Source organism: Jatropha curcas, chromosome 11 (assembly GCF_041381405.1).
Source record: "Jatropha curcas cultivar XTBG-Jc1 chromosome 11, XTBG_Jcur_1.0, whole genome shotgun sequence".
Taxonomy (NCBI): domain Eukaryota; kingdom Viridiplantae; phylum Streptophyta; class Magnoliopsida; order Malpighiales; family Euphorbiaceae; genus Jatropha; species Jatropha curcas.
Window position 1 is genome coordinate 8,949,680 of NC_143161.1, and position 21,892 is coordinate 8,971,571.

The window sequence follows — 21,892 nt, forward strand, 5'->3', positions numbered from 1 at the left end:
ATGAAGAAAAAAAAAGATTTTTGAGAAGATGACTGTCATCCCCGACTCCAACACCAGAGGAATTGTCCACTTTAGATCAAGCCGAATCCATCCCATACGGATTGGTAGGATCTGCACGGTATTGTCCCACAGGTAAAATGAGAAACTTTCCAAGTAGTCACCCATCTTATGATTTCCATTAAGCGAGCACGCTTAACCTTGGAGTTCTTCTAACTCTCTAAGTCATTCCACCAAAAGTGCCTCTATTGATTAGTTTCCCCTTTCGATATATGATCTGATTCATTCCTGCGTCCCGCAGTAGGGATGTTACATTGACGCGTTAACTTTTTGGCCTCTCATTGTTTTTCAATTTTCAATGGGCTCTAAAACTTTTAATTTGTTCAATTAGGTCCTGAAATTAATTTGATTAGATATATAAAAATCACTGTAATTCCATCAAGTCAATCAAAATTTATAAAAAAAGTCTCACCAATTCTATAAAAATCTATGTAGAATTCTAAAAATCTGTGAAAATCTTAGAAAATCCTTCATTCCATCAAATTCAACCATTCTTTTAAAATCTTAAACAATTCTAATCCAATACACCCCTTGGTTTTATCAAAACTAAAACTAAAAGTACATTACGTATATTTATGTAAGATTACCCTATTGAATATAGTGAGTTCTTGCTCAGTTGGTTAGAACATTTATTTTAGTAAGCGGGAGGTTTTGAATTCAAATCTCAACAAGAGCAAAAATCTTTTACTGTCAGCATTAAAATAATAGCCAAGTATATATTTAATATTGGTTATCATATTACTCTATTTTACTTTATTATTCAGTATTAACATATGTTTTTTTAAAAAACAAATTGACATATGAAAAATTGTTATATATAGATTTTGAATACATAATTAGCACCGTAAAAAAAACATTGTGCTAAACTTTAAAATAGATCTTTTGGCACCCTAAACTTCACCTTTATCATAATTTCATAATTTTTATATTAATAATAACAATTTTTTAAGGTTTTTGGCTTTTATATGCGAACATTGATTTGATATCTGGTTAATACAGCTTTTGGAATAATAATTTTCACATTTTCAACTATCTAATAAGTGTTTAATCAATCTACTTTTTTTGAGGTGTTCAATTGATTAAAAATCAAATATTCATAGGTATAATTTTGTAAATTAAATTGTTTAGTTGGATCAAAATAAAAATTAAGGATTTCCATAATTTTTTTTATAAAATATACGGATAAATTTATATTTTACCCATATAATAAGGCATGACATATATGTTGGAGCAATTCTTGATTGATGCATAATGTGGTAACATAATGTCTAATTAGAAAAAAACACATATATAAACATACAAATGACAACGGACATAAATAATTAATGAATAAATAGCTTTTAAGGAATTCTAACACCCATGATAAATCTAAAAGTAGAATTTCAATTAATAATTAAATTAAAAAAAATTAAGAGAACAAAAAAAAAAAAAAAAAAAAGAAAGTTAGAAATCCAAACATCAAGATTCATAAATTCCGATTTTAGATTCCCTCAATTTTTCTTCAATGAAACTTTAATTATTATTTTTTTGACTGGAACTGAAACTTTAATTAATTACAAAGAAACTTTCAACCATTATTCTACTGCATACCATCTTAAAATTTTGGTAAAATTCATGTAAACTAGTTTTTAGCATTACTTGTTTCTTTCACCTTTTTTTTTTTATTTATTTAGAAAAAAGAGAAACCTCAATTTCATTAATTTGAATAAAAGGATAACAACTCATGTGAAATTACATTTCATTCTTGGAAGCGAGCATTTTATAAGCTGCTCTTGTAAGGTATGGACACTTATAATGACTTGTCTATAACACCATCTAATAGATACATTGGATTAAGTTAATAACAAATTTTTACAATTTCTTTCACCCGTTTTAATTTTTATATTTTAATTATAGTTTTGTTACAAGTAATATTTTTACACTTTGAATTAAGGAAAAGAAGACTAAGACTTAATCAGACATGATGGTTTGGAAGTTAATGGAACAAAACTTCTTGTTGGGTTGTTGCCGTACGAAGAGGAAAACTAACGTGTTGTTCAAAGCAAGGGAACTACCTATAGTGGTTCTTTCTTATCTCAAGAAATTCTACTTCAAGCCTTTTTCCTTATTCTGTGGCTTAAATTTTACAACAGGTATTCTTCTCAACTAATTGGGGATCAGAAATATATTCGGACATGAGAAGAAATTCATTGGATGAAGTAATAGAAGTTTGTAAGGAAGGTGGCCTGCAAGGAATTGTATCTGAAGTCATGGCTAATTTTAAAAATCCAGAAGCAGTAACAAAAGTTAAAGAGTCTAATCTTTCAACTCATCAGTTATGGCCTACTAAAGTAAGCATTGAATTGTTCGTGGCTTTTGCCTTTCAGTAACATTTACTAATTGGAGTTGTGCACAATTGATCAGTTTCACTATCACAGTAAAAATAGTTAATTTCTTGAAATGGGGATATAATTATTATATCTGTTAGATGTCTTTGGACAAAAGGACATGAAAATTGCGTATGAGCAATAAGAATCTGAGAAGCTTATGTAGAATTGAGCGACTTCTTTGTAATCTATAGGACCTAAGACTGTGGTTTCTCATGGGATTGAGGCTGAAAGACTGTTTGCTAATATGTATAAAAGTGCTCATGATGATGTATTGTAAGGGAAGCCAAAACCCTTGTTATCAGTCGATGATTATAGTTCAATTCAAATTAAAATTTTAAAATTGACATCTTTTTGTTTTATAATTTATTATTGTATTTGAAACAATACATTGCCCTGTATATATTAACATCTCTTTCAAATAAAATTAAAAAATATTTGTCCTTAGGAACAAAGTGAAGATTAAGTCTAATTAGGATATTGAATGAAGACAACTTTTTAAGTAATCTGAACAAGTTTGGATAGTAAAATCTCCAAGAATAAATGATTTCTGCAATTTGAATATTCTATATTGTAAAGTTAGTAATATAAATATATTACTTGGAATAATATGGATTGTTTTGGTAATAGTGATGGTCCGGTAGAAATACGAGATGAAAAATGCAGTGTCAATTCAAACAAATCTGTAATTTTTATGTTAAAAATTTCCACAACAATCCATCAAAAATTTTATATTAAAATATTAATTTTCAAAGCTCACGTCGTTGATGCTTTTGTTGGATTGAAAATGAAAGTCCAACAAATCAAAAGGTTTTGCCGGTGGAGATATCATATGATGATTGCTTCTTTGCACTAACTTATCTTTTGGATTTTTCTAGTGTACTCTATATTTTCTTTTGCACAAATTAAATTCTAATTTTAAAATTTATTATCAAGTATTCTCTAAATAAAACTGACAAAATTTTTAATTATCTTGTTATTAACTAGAAAGGATAAAGTAATTAATTTGATTAATGACAATTTGTAAAAGTTGCAAATTAAAAAACAAAATTTACTATAATTAAATTTAAATTTAGGTGTATATATATATATATATATATATATATATATAGTTTTACCCTAATTGGAAAAATAGACTCCTATGTAAATTAGGAAGTATACTTTTATCTTATTAAGGATATTCACTAATTTCATAACAGGGATTACAATTGTTAATTTTTCATTTTATTGTATATACCGTTGATAGACCGTTATCTTATAAGATGTCTACTAATTTTCATAACAATCCATTTCATTTATATAGTCGATAAATATATCTCTTATAAGGTAAGATTAGAGATATATTTTATCTCCAAGTAGTTAATTAGAGTCAAAAATGGATGTTACCTTGGATTCTTTCTCCCACAAAAATTAAAATAAATGGCGATTCCAAAAATAAAAATTCCAAATTAAAGATTTAATTGCCAATAAGGAGATCACCGCTTCTTTTATTAGACTAAATCCAAATGAGGATCCCAATCTCTTTAGTGGATTGGACCGGTACTCCAGACCATACTATTATAACTGTTTCACCCGATAGTACATGGCTATCCGCATTTTGACATTTTTACTAAATACACCTAAAAATCACTTAAGGTAGATACATGAATTAAAAAAATAATTAAAATAAGATTGTTGTATTTATATGTGGTTAACTAAATTAATACAAATAATTACATAGCAGAACACACCATTTCGCTCTAAATTTTAAATCCTAAGACCTCTTTAATAACAATTTTTTAAGTAAACTCTTAAAGTCTTGATCGTTCAAAACAGTAAATATTATTTTTTATAATTTTTAATGTTTGAACTAACTTTTAGACGTTAAAATAGCATTTTATAAAGGTTAATCATGTGACATTTATTCTCAACGTTTTATGAAAAGCTAATTAAGCTAACTACCAAATCATTAATTTTGCCGAATAAACCTTAAATCTAAAAACATATTATCCCCTAATCCTTTTTCTCGTGTTCTCCACTTCGCTATTCAAATTTGTATAAATCCTGTTTCTTGAACTTCGTTAGCTTTAAAAATGGTTTCTCGAATATTAATTTCACAAGAGCTAGAAAAATAATAATAAAATCGAATAATTTGTTTCAAAAAAAATCTATAAATTAAATAAAAAAAAATCATCAGTAAAATACGGATTCATCATATGCTAAACACACAATAGAACGGCAACACTAAATCACCATCGTCAAAGATCATAGACCCACCCAATAGGGGGAAGCAAGAAGCTTCTATCAAAATTGTGGATCGAGTCCGGACGAGGCCGTGAGGGAGGCTCTGTTGCTGCAACTCGAGCTCACTAAACTGCTACTCACGTACGGTCCATCTCGGTGGTGGGTAGGGAGTGGGACTACTAGAACGAGAAACATATTGGTAGTACAATTAATTTATAGAATTTTTCTATATTTTTATATCTTGATGGTTGTGCCCCTGACATGAAATGCAAACTATTCAAACTGATACACAATTAATAGAATCTCTGTTTGTCACATTGGAACCAAAGATCCCTGTAAATACAAAAAAGCTTAATAATGCTGGCCTTATTGGAACAAATTTTAGTACAATTCAGCTAGACCAAAGATTTAGCTGTACTTGAATCGTTCAATCTCTCAAATAGTTGGAAAGCTTCACGTGGCATGAAGGGATCTTTCTTCTTCTTTTTCTTGAAATGTTTGGAAGGCAGCTTTTAGCACCTTATTCCATCCCTATCACAACAGTAAACACAAAATCAGAAATCCAGAAAACTGCGGAAAGAGGACTAATAGTGTTTCTAGCAAGAATTAATTAATTACCTGGTAGCAAAAAGGGCACAAGAACCCTTGATTGGAGTTGGAGAAAAAACCAGAGGCCCCCTAACTTTGCATTTCTTCTTCATTTTCCGTTTCTTCTCAAGGGTAGATGTAACTTTCTTGGAAACACTTTTCTTCTTGTTGCTATCCAATAACCCAAATCCAAACCTGAGTTTTTTTGGTGTAATCAAAATCCAAATCCAAATCCATATGACTGTGAACTCGAGGGTACTAATGGAGACCATATTGAACTCTGCGAGTAATCGAAATCCAAATCAGAGTTATCTGGAAACTTGAAGAGAAGCTCCTTGACATTAATGGCTCCAAATACTCTATTACTTTACAAGTACTAATAATTAGCCTCTGTTTCTCTTCTTCTTCCTCTTCTTCTTCTTGTTGTTGAATTTTCATTCTCATATTTAGCATTAGAGCTTTTGAAACTGTTGGTGACCGTTGCTTGCTTCTTTGATAGCCCACCTAACTGTGTACTCTGATTTCGATCTCTTTCTTTCTTTTTAGACGTTTAAAGTGAAGGTGGACAAAAAGTTACCGTTACAAAAATTAAATACAATTTTTTTGTCATGTTAGGCTACATGGCTGTTTTGCCGTTTCTGCCTTCATCATCTTTTATTCCAACGAGTCCAATTCTAATTGGAAAAATATTTATGAACTTTGCCTTTTTTTTTTTTAATTTTAATATTTTATAAAGAAAGATTATTAACCCCTTATTTAACAAATAAATTCCATAAAATTTTGCGAAATTCATGTAGAAATTCATATTTTCATGTTGGATGTGAAAAAAATATAGATTTTTAATTTTAAAAATTCAATTCTATAGAATTAAATATAATTACATCAAATTCCACAAAAATAGGTGAAATTTCAAATGAATCCATAAAACTACTATTAACTTTTTATGATAAAACTACCCTTTCTTTGCCAAGCAATTTTTTTAATTTTTTACTTTATTTTTAGCTTATTTATTTTATCAAACTTGATTAAAATCATGGTTTGAGGACCAAATCAAACCAACTGGTTTGACCGGATTGACCGAAAACCGGATCATGGTCTGGTTTGAATTCACTCTCCAAAGTGGAAGATAAAAACCGGATATGAATCGGTTGAGAACCGTTAAAATCGGACCAAATCGGTGAACACAACTGGACATTAAATACGGTTAAACTTCAAATATGTGAAAAACGTTGTTGATCTTTCTTCTTCTCCATTGCCCCATTAAAATTAGCTGAAAGACACAATCAAGCCAGTCGCAAGCAAATGTGGCAGTTAATCGATCTTATCATCTCATTGAACCCTTTCGAAAACTAGATCTAGAATAGCAAGTACAGGCTTGAATTCAACTAGAGAAAAATAATAAAGCCTGTAAATGGGTTTTTTGTTGAGGAATTGGGTTTGCAAATGGGTAACTTTTATTTGCATGGTAAAAAGAGACAAATGAGACGGGAGAACTTCATGTTTTGGTTTTGGGAGGTGAATATGGAATTTGATTTGATTGGATGGAGAGTTAATGTGGTTAGATATTTATTATTCTCTGTTCTCTTTATTGGGAGAAAATTTCTATTTTTTTTTCATGTTTTTTTTTATATAGAAAAATTTACTGAAAATTTTGAAAAGAATGCAATCGTTCAAAGTTTAAAATACCCTCGTTTAATTTGAGTCTCTGTGTTAATTATGCACAGTTAACGAGAGAAAGAGACAGACAAAAAAAAAAAAGTTGGGCATTTAATGACTCTTCACGACGACTCTTCTAGATAATTGCAGAATTAGTGTTTCCAAGTAAAGAAAGTCTCGAAGATCACCTAAGACTTGAAACCACCTCCACCTCCACCTCATTGCTAACCTCAGTGATAGTCTCGAAGATCACCTAATACTCACTAATTATGAATTTTTTATGCAATTAATTTGGGCTTGGGGTTTTTCAGTGTTTAAATCTTTACTTTGAGTCTTTTGATTGAAAAGTCTCTTGGAGCGATGGAGAAGGGTAGTTAGAGTTACTACTACGTATATATTTTTACTTGATTTAGTGCCATAGAATTCATGCCATAAAAAACAAAGAAAGTTGGATTTTTGCTTATTCCTATTTTGGATGTTGGTTTATTTGGTAATAATTAGTGAGTATTGGTTTTTTAGGTGAAGAGATTAGGCTTTGAGGCATTGTTAGTCAGAGAGAATAAGGGAATTGTAGGTAACTATATCGAGGGATTTAAATTTGGAATTACAAAATTGCAAGAGATTTCTTGGACAACTTTTTGGAGATACAAAAGAACGAGAAACGAGAGAATCCTTATCCCCCTCCATTGCTCTTAGGTTCCGGTAGTTGCTCTACTTTTGAGTTGTTGTTGTTGTTATTCTTGGTGTTGTGGTTGGAGTTGTTTGTCGTCTTTTCCGGTGAAGTCTTGTTCTCTTCTGTTGTGTATAATTGAATGCAGAAAAACATATATATATATATATATATATATATATAAATTTTGGCCTGATGCATAATTTTACCCTTGAACTATCGCCATTTCTCCTAGTTTCCCTCTGAACTTTGCAGGGTTCTATGATGATCCCGTATTAACAAATCCTTCAGTAACCATATCCCTCACCCGTAGGATAAGCAGAGCGTGCATTCAATCATGTTTGGAAGAGTAAGCACTGATTTTCTTAGCCACTGAGTGTCCAACATGGCATGATCAATGGTTGTTATTGTCAAATAGCTTAAGGAGTTTGTTCTTTACCAATTTCTCTCTCTTTAAACAATCTCAGGAATGACATCAATCTCTCTCCCTCTCTCAACTGATTTTGTTTCTCCAACTAGAATCGATTCGAAAATGGCAATATATGTGAAGGAATTAAGAGCTTGAGAAACTGTCGGCAATTGATTATAATCAGTTAGATTTTTGTGTTTCTGGTTCAAGTTTTATTAGAAATATAAGCAAAAAGCATCAATATTAGAAATAGAAAATTACAAAGGAAGTAGAGACTGAAAGAGAGAGATGAAAAAGTAAAAAAAAAAATAGGAAGTTGCTGGTTGAAGAAACCAAAACTAACGGAGAGTCTCAGATTTCGTCAAACTGTAGATTATCATCTCTTTTGGACTCTAAAAATTATGATTTTCTTCTCTCATATATATATTTTTTTATTTTCTATTTTCTTCTCTTAATCAATTTCTTGAGCTAAAGATTGTAAAGTATGGTTTGGATTATGATGTGGCTGAGTCAAATGATGATGTGGCTTTAAAAATTATTTTTTTTATTCATTGGATGGTCCATATCAACATTCTGGTGTAGCTTTTGCCAGATTATGAGTAGAGTCCCTTTACTATTATAGAATTAGAAATTGAGAGAATTTTAAGGGACAACATTAAAGTTTTGGTACAATAAAGCAATATACTGTAAAGTTGAGTCACAACAGATGAAAATAAGCTGTAGATAAACGCACTTTGTAAGTTAGAATCCTTGCTTTGATACTTGGACCCGTCCCAGTAAGTGCAGGAACTACGTTAGTAAGGAGACTTTTATGATAAGAGGAGACTGTCGTATTGTAGAGTTACATATTTGGTGTGGAACCGATCCGATTAGAGTTTTGGTTATCTTACATTTGTTTAAAGTATTTCATAAACGGCTCTCGCCTATTTGCAAGTTTAGAGAGCTAATTGATGCACTTAATATCTGATTTGCACTGACAGCTAAATTAGAGTATTTGGTAAACATTTTAATAAGTAGTTGATAATTGATAAAAATATCAATAAACGTTAATCTATTTGTTGTATTTTAGAGTTTTTTTTTTTTTTTTTTTTCGAGCGTTGGTTGATTCATAATTATATTATATTTTGATTCTATTAACTTTATAAAAATAGTGACTATTAAAATTGCATTTTTTTCAAATTAATATTTTATATGATCATTTTATATATAATTATTTTAAAATAAATAATTTTGTAACAATTATAATTATTTTATAATTATTATAAAAATTAAATTTTTTATATAACACATTAAAATAGAAAATTATATTTTTATTATATATATATATATATTAATCTATGAAAATAATTATAGTTTTAATAGTAATTTATATTTCAACCGCAACCACTATTAAAATTTTACTAAATAACTAGCATTGATAAATTTATAGCTACCACCGATCGAAATTGACTTGTTTAAACTTAATCGGTAGACTACCTATAGACCATACTAATTAAAATAATTTTTTGTTAAAGCAAGAGTACCGTTGGCTAAAAAGAAGATAAAAAAGGAACATCTTTAAAAAAAATCTCTATTTTAAATGCGTTGATACTAATTAAAAGACTGAAAAATTATTATGATACGGTTGAAGCTTTATCATACTGTAGAATCTTTACCATCTATATGATCGAATTATACCATATTAAAAAAATCCTTATTAAATGGGTGAATCTCTCTCACTGATGATGAGATACAATTGAAAAGGTTAAAAATGGTTAAAAATGGAAAGGTTAAAAAGAAGACGACTGTAGAACACAATGATAGTGAGACCCTTGAGTGGGAATTAAGCAAGCAGATTAAAAGTGCAGGTAACTTGTTTTCTTTAATATTTCTCTCCTTCCAAGCAAGAATATATTCACCATAATTATGGTGTCTTTTCCTGTACTAGGTTCTTACCTTATATATAGAGAGACACTCATGCAGAAACTCCATAAGGAGAAGTCTTCTGAGTTCTGTCTTAAGGTTGCGTTTCATTCCATGGAGCCAAAATTTTACGCTATGAAATTTAGGATCTTTGGTCTATACACTGTTATCTCAGCCAGCTTCTTCCTTCTCAGTGGTAAGAATATGCAATTTTAATTTCAATTGATGTCTGCTTTGGAAAATTGCTGCTCATTCATACATTTCCTTGTTATGTGATTATTTAAAACATGAAGTGGACATTAGAACTTGAAATAGGATATATTATTCTGTTTATATTAACTAAGATTAATAATATTATGTGTAATATTTCTACGTTGCAGATACAAGATTATTGCCCGAGCAAATGTCGAACAATCCAGAAACATATAATGTACCCAACCTTAAGTCACCATTACAACCTACATACGGGTTACCGTATGGCTTCGGCTCTTCATTTTCTCCACCACCTTTAGAATCACTACCACCGCATCCACTACCTGTAGAAAATGCTCCTCCTTCTCTAAACTCACCCTCCATATCGTCGTCTCCGACAAGCTATCTACTACCACCGTCGCCAACTCCTCCGCTATCCTCTAATTTTCCTATCGAAACCCCGCCCAATAACTTTGCTGGCCCGCCAACATATTCATTTGGTGCTCCTAGCCCACAATACCATGGACCTAGTCCACCGAAGTTTGTTCTCAGTCCACCAATCTATAAGCCGCCAACGCCAGGAGTTCACCCAACGCCATCTGTACCACCTCCTCCTCATAAAGGGCAACAATTTGCGGTTTGGTGTGTGGCAAAGCCCACCGTACCGAGTCCAATAATACAACAAGCGTTAGACTATGCTTGTGGATCTGGAGCAGATTGCAAGTCGATTCAGCCCAATGGGCCTTGCTTTCAGCCCAATACGGTGATAGCGCATGCTTCCTATGCTTTCAATAGTTACTGGCAGAAAAGCAAGGCAGCCGGAGGAACTTGTGATTTTGGTGGGACCGCCATGCTTGTTACGATTGATCCAAGTAAGTAAAACAACAATTTGATGGAATATTTAAAATATATAAATAGCAATAATAATTGAATATTTCGTTTTCCAATAAAATTGAATACTTTTTTAGAAAAAAAAAAAAAACAGAAGAGAGAGAGAGAGAAGAGATTGAAGTTTGTTAAGTTAATGTTTGTAATCTTTGTAACTGTGACAGGTGTCAACAACTGCAATTTCATATTGAATTGATTACTGAAGACTTGGCACTTTTGTGAAGGCACTACGTTTTAGAAGATTGTATGTCGTTTTATCGGAGAACATTTTTATGAGATTGTAATTTATAATGATTGGATTTAGGATTTTTACCATTAATACTACTTTTAAGACTTGTTTTAGTACTTTAAATAATGCTTTAGTTGTCGTACATGATACACTTTTTTTTCTGGATCATATACCTGTATATATCTATATTTTTTTTATATCTACTTTATAAACAGAAGATGTCTTTAACTATGCGTATAAAATAATTTGGGGTTATTAAGTTGTCTTTGATTAATTTTGATTTGTTGTGTTAATCTTTTAAAAGTTAGACTTAAATTGTGTTCAGCAATAGCTTTTTAAATAATTATTTTGCATAGTGTTCGGTAACATAGCATTTGAATTATTTTTATAGGTTAAAATAACGTTTTATGAAAAGGTAATTTATGTAATATTTAACTTTTAGCGTTTGATGAAAAGCTACTCTCAAATAATTATTAGCTAAACGTTACCCAAATAGTTAACAATTATTAAAATAGCTAATTTTCTCGAACAAACCTTTGAATGCATAGTTTTTTTCTAAAAAAATTTATTTTTAATTTTTTCATTGCAGTAATATACACTACTTAAACCTCACAATAGATAGCCAATTAAATATACTGATTGATCTTTTATCTCTTATAAAAAATATAAAAAGTGAAAATTTTAATTTTAATTCTTTTTACTATAAAAATTATCGTCAATTTAATAAATATTATTTAAAAGAGAATACTGTTTCAGCGGTGAAGGCCACATGTTATTAGTCGGTAGGCAACAGTTAACCCATTTTCCTATTTCTTTTACTAGAAACGATGTCTCACTCACTCCTCATTTTGCACTCAAAAACTCTTTTTTTGCATTCCAGTTTATCACTAAGGAATTGACCTGGCGACACGCGAGCTGTTTCTAGTTGCGACATCATCAGTTTTTGTCCCCTTATTATGATCATCATCGTTATCACTATTATTTTTGGGATTCTTTTCTTTTTCTAATAATGATGATTGCCTTTTTGTTTTCTTTTCCTTACAATGTAACTCATGGCTAGCTAGGATCTAGGTTTAGATAAAACTGACCCAATCACAAACTAGCCAGCCATCCAAGTGTGAATAGACCCATCGTAACCGCCTTCCTTCTGTTCATGCATGTAATCTTAAGATCGTGATTTGCTACCCCACAAAACAGAAACTTTATATGAATTTGTGAGTTCCACCACTAAGTATAACTAGGGATTTATCCATAATTTATATCCAATTAAAATTTATTATCTGCACCATAATAAAATCATTTAAATACTCTATTAAAATCATCTTATCAATAAATTTTAAATTATCTAAATCTGGATATTTAATTTTTTTTTTTTTTTAAGAAATTGACGATCCATAACCAAATTGGTTTAGTATGTCGGTATATTCATTACGTATAGTAATTTCACCGTACTCATCTCAAATTACACGTACTCTCGTTCAACAGATTGAAATATATTTATAATTACATATAGTCTCGTTAAACGGATCGAAGTGGTGTAATATCTTAAAATACTCATCCTCTTCTATCTTTGGCTACAACTGAACAACCAAAACTCTTTCCCCTTCCATAAGTGCATGAAATTATAGCAAATAAAAAAAATGATGAGTAAGTGTTGTCTTCACGAGAATTGTTTACCAAGTATCAAAATCATCTTAAACTTAATTTATTATTTAAGCTATTAAAAATATCTCTGAGTAAATTAAAACTAAAACCAACTAATTTAATTTAAGAAAATCAATCACAATATATTTCTTAGGGAAAAATAACAGGTGTATAATTAACAAGGTTCTTGACTTCAATTAAACTAGCACAATTTACTCTTATTCGTTTTTATAATAAATTTTAATTATTTCATGCAAAAATAAATTAATAACTCATAATTATTTGATTTTTTTTTTCAAGTCATAACAAACATATTGATTAAGCCTATTACTTATTTTTAAATAGTTATAATCAATATATAATAATCCATTAATTAAGTTCTGTAGTTATTCTAAAAAATCTCCAATAGGTAAAGTATTTGCTCTCATTCCAACTGTTATTTTTATGAAACTTATTTATTTTTATATCAATAAACTCTTCTTCTAATATGGATCATTGAAATAAATCATTCAAGTTATAAGCTATAATTAAAAACATTAAGGCTATAATTGGTTTAATGTATGTAATAAAAAATATAATGTAATGCAATGTAATTAAGATTCTATTACTACGTTTGATAATGTAATGAGAAAATTTTGGAATGTAATCAATATTCTATTTTTATGTTTGTTTATAAATATGTAATGTAATTAGTACACTACAACCAATTACACCATCGTCACACCACCACCATCACCACCACCATTACCACCACTACAACTACCACTCTACCACCACCACCACCACCACCACCACAACCATCACTCCACCACCACCAGTATCACCATATCATTATTAATATAAAAGAAATATTTAACCAAAAGCTATTCATTATATTAAGTTATTAAAGACCATTTAGATTTATAAATTTATTTGAACTAAAAAAATTGAAAGAATGCAAGTCGAAAAAATAATTAATATAACAAAATAAAAGATAAAGTCATTATAAATTAATTTTTTTCATATATTTTCATTGAATAAATTACCTTACAATATAAATTATATGTATTTTGATATTTTTAGTATTTCTGTTTTTTAATTTCTGTAATAAAATGAAAGAATAAAATATAATTTTTTATTCCGTGTTGCATATTAAACACTAAAATGTAATTTATGCTATGCGGTGGTTGAGGTGGTGACGATGGTGGTGGCGACGGTGGCGGCGATTGAGGTGGTGGTGATAGAGCAGTGGTGGTGGTGCTGGTTGTAGTGTTGGTGATGCTAGAGTGGTTGTGGTGGTCATAGTGGAGTGATGGTGATTGTGGTGGTGGTGGTGGAGCGATGGTGGTTGTGGTGGTGGAGTAGTGGTGATGATAGACTGATGGTGGTTGTGGTGGTGGTGATGGAGGAGGTGGAGTGATAGTAGTTGTGGTGGAAAAATGGTGGTTGTGGAGAGGTGGTGGAGTAATAGTGGTAGTGGAGGTCATGATGGAGTGATGGTGATTGTGGTGGTGGTGATGGTAGTGGAGTGATGATGGTTGTGGTGGTGGTGATAGACTAATGGAGGTTGTGGTGGCGGCGATGATGGCGGAGATGGTGGTGTTGTGGTGGTGGCGGCGGTGGCGGAGTGATGGTAGTGGTGACAGTAGAATGATAGTGGTTGTGGGTGGTGGCGGCGGCGGCGGCGATGGTGGAGGAGGTGGTGATGGAGTGATGGTGGTTATGATGGTGGCGGTGGTAGAGTGATGGTGGTTGTAGTGGTAGTGGAAGAATGGAGGTGACGAGGGTGGTGGTGGTAGTGGTGGAGCTGTGGCGGTGGTGGTAGTGGAGTTGTGGCGATGGTGCTAGAGTTTTGATTGGAGTAAATTGATATAATTAGTTCTATATGTGCTTGATATAATTGACAATATATGGATTTTTTTTATATAATTATGAATATTATATCAATTTAAGTAATGAAGATTATATATATAATCTCAATTACGTTACACTATTAAAAAAAATTCTAAACAAACAATGTAATCAGTCACGTAATGTAATTCTCATTTCATTATATGGTTGATTACATCATACCAAATATGGCTAAGTAAAATAATAAACTATTGCATGGATAAAAACAAATCAAAGCTGGTGACCCTAATAAAAAACAAAAAAGTTCAACATAATCAAGAATGTACACTACAAAAAAATAGGTAAATTGCGACCGATATGATATAAGAAATCGGTCGCTAAATGGAAATAGCGACCGATTTGCGACAGAAATTAATCGGTCGCAAAAGTGCTCGTCGCAAATACTTTTGCGACCGATTTTCTAAGCAGTCGCAAATTAGCGACCGAATAATCAGTATCAAAATTATAAATATTAGTCGCAAGCAAAAAGTGTACGTCGCAATTATCAAACGCGGTCGCAAATCGGTCGCAGATTCTAAAATTAATTGGTTAGCAACCTGTCACAAATTTAAATTTAACGGGTATAATTTGATTGCAGTTCGGTCGCTAATCGATTGCAAAATATAATTACGGGCACAAAAAAAATAATAATATTAAAACCAAAATTTTTTCCACTGTCAAAAATTGACATATATATACATATCACAAGCATGATCAGAAACAATAACAATCTAAGAAAGAACTGTAAATGTAATGTATTATACAAAATATGAAAAAATCAACGACAATCTAAGAAGTATCATCCTCATCAACGTGTACTGCGTCCTTGGCCACGACCTCCATGCGAACCACTGTCGGACGCATCTGAGTCAACCGCCTTGTCTCTAGTCATCTGTACTAGAGATAACATAACTTGTATATGTATATACAATTATAAGAATTGTAGAACATGTGGTAAATATATATAAATATGTATAAGGGTCACTATATATGTGTAAACTTACCAAGGTTAACTATATATATATATATAAACTTACTATAATATCAGTAAATGTACGATTCCTCATTTTTCAGTTTTTAAAAAAATTTCGGCAATACTTTCAGTATAATATAATCAAATCTCAAGTCAAAATATATTCACATAAACACTTATATATAATCTCTTTTCTTTTTTTTTTTTTTTTGAAAAATCGAGTATTATTTTTATATAGTAATTAATTACATATAAAATAATTTCAAAAAAATAAATTTCAATACACTTATTAATTTGATTACTAGAAAATTTGATTAGTATTAAATTATACTCATTAATTTTTTTTACAAGTTATAATTATTTCTAATAATTGTGCATTATTTTTTACAATTTAGACTTAAGGTCATTTTTTTATTATCCATTCATTAATACAATTTTACAACAAAAAAACATTATCCATTCATACAAAATTACAACAAACAAAAATTCTCATAGAGGAACATCTGACAGTTGAGCCTTGCAACGAATATATTCAGAGCTGTGATATTATTGCCTTCAACAAAATATAAGCAAAATACTTATATGCTACTGATTCTAATGTTAGCCATTTTGGCAACTTAGTATTTTTGGTCTGTGATTTCTTTCTTTCTTTCTTTTTGTTTTTTTGCTTTTTTTTTTTCTTTTCCCAACATTTTTCCATCTTCTGTTTCTATTCTCTAGATCGGTGATAATTGAAAAAATGAACAATTAAAAACCTGTTCTGTTGGTTACCACCTCAAAGTTCACAATTAAAAACATATTTCTAATAATTGTGCATTATTTTTACAATTTAGACTTAAGTTCATTTTTTTATTATCCATTCATTAATTCAATTTTACAACAAAAAATATTATCCATTCATACAAAATTACAACAAACAAAAATTCTATAAAAAAAGCAAATACATAAAGAACAAAACTTAAAAACTTCAAATTTTCCAACAAATCCTATTTATAACGAAAAAAAAAATTATTTATTCAAAATTACAACAAAAAAAATCACCAACATTCACACAAAATAAAAAACAATTTACAAAAAACAAATAACAAAATCAACATAAAATAAAATAAAATATAAATTACTTTGCAACATATATAAAACAAAAATGCAGGTAAAATAAAAGGGTAAGAGCACCTACCTAACCGGGCGACTGACATGGTTTCTCCGGTGACAGGAGCTTCTCCGGCGATCGGCGTTGCATCTGGGAGGCATGCTGGAAACAGAGAGAAAAGAGAAAAGAAGAGAAGTGGCGCTGCAATTGCGCCCAAGGGGACTAAGGTGTTATAAAGCCCTAATTTTTTGCGACCGACAATTCATTTAATAATCGGTCGCAATTTTTAATCATGCGTTGTCGTTTTATAATCAAACAAATTACGACCGAATTGCGACCAAAGATGTTTCGATTGCAAAAAATTGGTTGTAAATCCGTCACTAATCCGTGGCAAACCAAATACTAAATTTGGCGCAGAAATTTAGCGAAACAAATTGCGACCGAATTGCGACCAAAGAAGTCGGTCGCAAAAAATCGGTCGCATATCTGTCACTATTCCGTTGCAAACCAGATATTAAATTTAGCGCAGAACTGCGATGCGCAATTTAGCGCTAGAATTAGCGACGGATACGCAGTCGGTCGCAATTCCGTCACTAATATTGTCGTAGATTGGTCGCAAATCCGTCGGAAAATATTTAATCTCTGTCACTCCAAAATTGGTCGCAATCGGTCGCAAATCATCGCAATATTGCGACCGATTTATGTCGGTCGCAAAAATCGGTTTCAAAACACGTTTTTTTTGTAGTGGTATATAAAAATTTAATAACATTTTAACCTAAATATGGGGAAATAAAGAATTAAAAACAAAGAAAAAAGGATGAAAAACTTTAATTATGCTTTGCATAAATGTTTTAATTTCTTGATGCTTACTTTTAGTAATTCCCTTTATTATTATTTTTAAGCCTGGATTCTCTTTAATTTCGCCTAAATTTATGTCTCTTTAGCTGGTTAATTCCTCTCCTTTTGTGGAACCAAAAAGCTATGTAAATTTAATTACGATTCTTGGTTCCAATTTTGTGGATTAATTTTAGACAAGAAGACGATGAAATTAAGAGTTGAGATTTTTATAACATTTGAATCATTTCAACCTGAGATCCATATGAAAATTATATTCAAAATTCTAAATAGTATTCAGATTAAATTTCCTAATCTTTAACCACAATAATCAGAAAAAAAAACCTGTAGATTCATAATAAACCATTAAAAGACATGTGAAAAAAATTAAATCAAGAATATAAATTACAAAACATAAATCTAATTAAAACTTAAAAAATTAAAACAAGATATAGTCTAAATTAAAATGAAATGTCTGTTTTAAATACTTATAAATTTGCTCAAATCACTAAGTATTAACCATAATTCAATATATTATGATTTCTGTTTAAAAAATGTTAAGATTAAGTTGTTAGCTTATAAATATATGATTAGAGATAAATGATATGATGAAGAGGTATGTTTCTAGGTTGTTAGCTTATGTATAGTTACAAGCAATTGTGAAACCAGCCCAAATAGTTAGGGGCTAAAAAATAATTTTATTAATTATAGGAAATAAAACTTTTTTTTTTAAAAAAATTCATTCTAAAAATTTTAAAATTTTTTAATTGGCCCCTACACCCTCTTGTTCCGTCCTAGTCAGAAGCACAATATGTGAATTACTGAATTTATTATTAATCATATGTAGTTATACATTTCAAGAAGACTTATGTAATGGATTATAAATTTTGAGCTTTACATTTATTAAATTCTCTTTTTATGTATGTAATGAATTATCAACGTCCATGATGGTGGTGTGATAGTAAAAGCATCGATCATCCGTTTACTTGATCCAGTTTCAGACTCTATTGTCGAGGATTGAAGACCACAACACTATGATTCTGCAGAAAGGATGTAATGTCTCTTATCAGCATTTGAGAGGTTGTACGCTTACGATAGTGTATTAAATCACGACGTAAATACCTAATTAATGGGCCCAGCTGATAGGACATTGACTAAGACACCTAGCAGAGTTTCTAGATCGAAAAATATATGGTGTACAGTTAACTTAAAGAAATAATCAAATAAAAATTGTTTAATTTATAATTAAAATATTATTTCTTAATGTTGAATATTTACAGTCGAAGTTTGAATTCTTGGAATTTTCCTACATGCTTGAAAAGGACAAGAACAATGTCACTGTACAGTTAGATACACATGACATGACTTCAAGTTAAAGACAATTCCTTGTTTGAACAAAAACCCATTCGTTGTACGATTCATTTATTGAACTTTGGATTTTAGACAACAATTTTTTATTATTAAATATTATAAATTTTTATTTATCGATATTAAACACTTTAATTTCTCTATTTATTAAAGCTAAATTTGTATTTATATGATGTCATGAAATGTGGGACATTATCCGATGAAGGAGGAAGACAATGTTAATGAAAAGATTAACTTTATTTTTAACTTTGAAATGAAGACTCTTTTCTTTTTTGATTTTTATTTTCCTTTATTTCGGTCTCTATGCAGAAGTTTTAGGTTTTCTAATGCCACATTAAATATGAAATAAAAAAATAATTAAAAATTACCTTGACCAATGACTTTGAGTTTATAAATTTTTATTAATTTAAATATTTTAAAATTAGCCTATGAAATCCATACATTTCTCATGTTGAATGGATTAAAATTACACTACATGCTTTGTAAATTTACTGTGTTAGAAGAAATAATATTTTTATGGATTTTTTAATTTTTTAGTAAGAAGTGTTGGAAAAGTCTGATCCGGGTGTTTTATGTTAAAATGAATTCATGAATATATATATATATATATATATAAAGCCAGAGATTAAATTAACCTAAAGGTCAGATTTAATTTTTTTAATTATTTTAAATAAATTAAGAGATTAAATCGACAAAAAATTAAATATGACCATTTATTATATTAAACAAATTCAGGGTTAAATTGATTTTTATTCCAAATATATGTTTTGCCTAAAATACGTTATTTAAGTCCCAATACATAATAAGGCAATGGAATTCTCAAATCACAGATTTGTGGCCGACATTAGGGGTTGTAGTCTATCCTTTCGTGGAAATTTTTGTGACTTGTTTGTCCTAACATAACAACTTGCTTTTTCTTTTATTTTTATTTTTTTTTTTTATTTTTATTTTTTTTTACAATTTGGGTAGAAAAGAAATGTGCTACTTTTGGTGGACAGCTAATGGGTAATAAATGCTTCCAATTAGAGTCAAGATGCTGATTCAATCAGATTGAGAAAGAAACTTTTATGATTTTTTAAAAAAAGAAACAAATAATTCTTTGTAAATCACTTTTTTTTTTTTTTTGTATAAATACTTAGAAGTTTATTTAAATAAAGTAATTAATAAACCCTTCAAAAAGTTAATTAATAGGTAGGATTCAGTTTTAATAAAATTTTCAAAATCTGAACCTTAATGAAACAAAATTCAAAAATTTTTTTTTTTTGACATTAAACAAATTCAACTTTTAGTAGCACATATAATATAAATATATTAAAATTTCTAATACAATTTTTTTTAATATAATTAGAACGTGTAATCTCTATTGAAACTTTACAGTGTATAGGCTTATAGCTCTCCTAATAAGTGCTATTCTCAAAAATAAAACTTTTGTTCTCGCTCCTACGAAGATTAAAATCGTTTACCGCTTGTAACTAATATATTATTAATTATTTATATAATTTTTAATTTTAAGAAGTAAGTGGTAAATTACTAAAAAAGTAAAAATCTATCAAAAAAAAAATATATATCTAGATATATATATATCTATATATATATATATAATATATATATATATATATATATCAGAGCCATAGATTTAGAGCTACGTGGTAGAGATACATATAAAGTCTTCATTTTATGATATATAATAAAAGGTTTTGGCTTTGCCTACTGAACCCACGCCTACTGAACCCATGAGTAAGTCCCATGTGAGTGGCATCTGACGGGTATAACCAGGAAGGGTATAACCAGGTAGTCAAAAAATTTTATCGTATATTATAAAATGGATCCTTTCTTATGTAGATCGGCTAGTTAGTAATAGATCTGAAGACTCCGATAACTCAGAAATTAAAAGAGTCATAAATAGAAATGAATTAATTTTGCAAGATTTTAGTAAAGCAATTGATGAATGGGAAATTCCTAAAGTTGATAAAGAACAAATATATAAAGTTTCTAAATTTAATTTATTTAAAACAGATTATGTAATTAAAACCGAAGAAAGAGATTTCAATTAAGTAAACCCTTTGAAAGAATAACTCTTTTATCTTCTAAAATTTTGCAACATCATAAAAGTAAAAAATATAAATATATTCATATAGGATTAATTCAAGTAGGAATAAAACCTTTAACCAGAAAAGGATTAAATACTAGTATACTTGCAGTAGTAAGAGATGCTAGATTTTTAAATTTTCAAGATTTTTTATTAGGATCAGTTGAAACTAGCTTAAGTGAAGGACCGATCTCCTTTGAGGTCTATCCAGATATGACTGTCTCATTAAATGATTTAAATATTTTAGAAAGTATAGTTTTGGAAATTAAAACTCATAATTATAAAATGAAGCAAGGATCAATTCCTATAGCTTTAATTTATAAAATTCATTATAAGGCAATGAATTCAGCTTTTGGTACTAAATATAAATTACAACCTAAAATTGGTGAAACAAGATTTCTTCAAACAGATTTGACTAAAACAAACACAGTAATTCCTAAAACCATCCAATGGAAGGATATAATACTTCCAGATGAATGGATTTTAGAGGGGGTTGTACCTCCTCCAGTTATTGATAAAGTAAAACCAAACATCAATTTACAAAAAATAGAACAATTTGAAGATGGTAAAGTTACATTAAAATTTAATAGAAGTCAAAGTATGAGGTATACAGGGTCATCTTCCTCTGTAACTACAGATGAAAATGATAAACCTACTTCATCTATACCTTCTGTTATTTATGCTAAATATAAAGAGACTGAGCCTAAACCAATAATTCAAATATTAGTAAAACCGAGATTTTCTACTTCTGATATCCAAATTTAAAAATGAAAAGTGTTGATTATAGTAATTCAATCCCACAGGCAGTTTATAATCCTGTAGATAATTATGTTAATTCAACAGTC

The 21,892-nt window shown here is 29.7% G+C and overlaps 1 protein-coding gene and 1 pseudogene across 1 annotated transcript; one reads left to right on the forward strand and one right to left on the reverse strand.

Moving 5' to 3' along the window:
- Nucleotides 1–5,073: 5,073 nt before the first annotated feature.
- Nucleotides 5,074–5,694, reverse strand: LOC149492516 (uncharacterized; annotated as a pseudogene).
- Nucleotides 5,695–9,910: 4,216 nt separating this feature from the next.
- LOC149492517 (uncharacterized) lies at nt 9,911–11,306 on the forward strand. The gene is made up of 3 exons (XM_089716007.1): nt 9,911–10,067; nt 10,252–10,935; nt 11,116–11,306. Exons 1-3 carry the CDS (start codon nt 9,926–9,928, stop codon nt 11,145–11,147), a joined length of 858 nt encoding a protein of 285 aa, XP_089572133.1. The 5' UTR covers nt 9,911–9,925; the 3' UTR covers nt 11,148–11,306.
- Nucleotides 11,307–21,892: the final 10,586 nt, after the last annotated feature.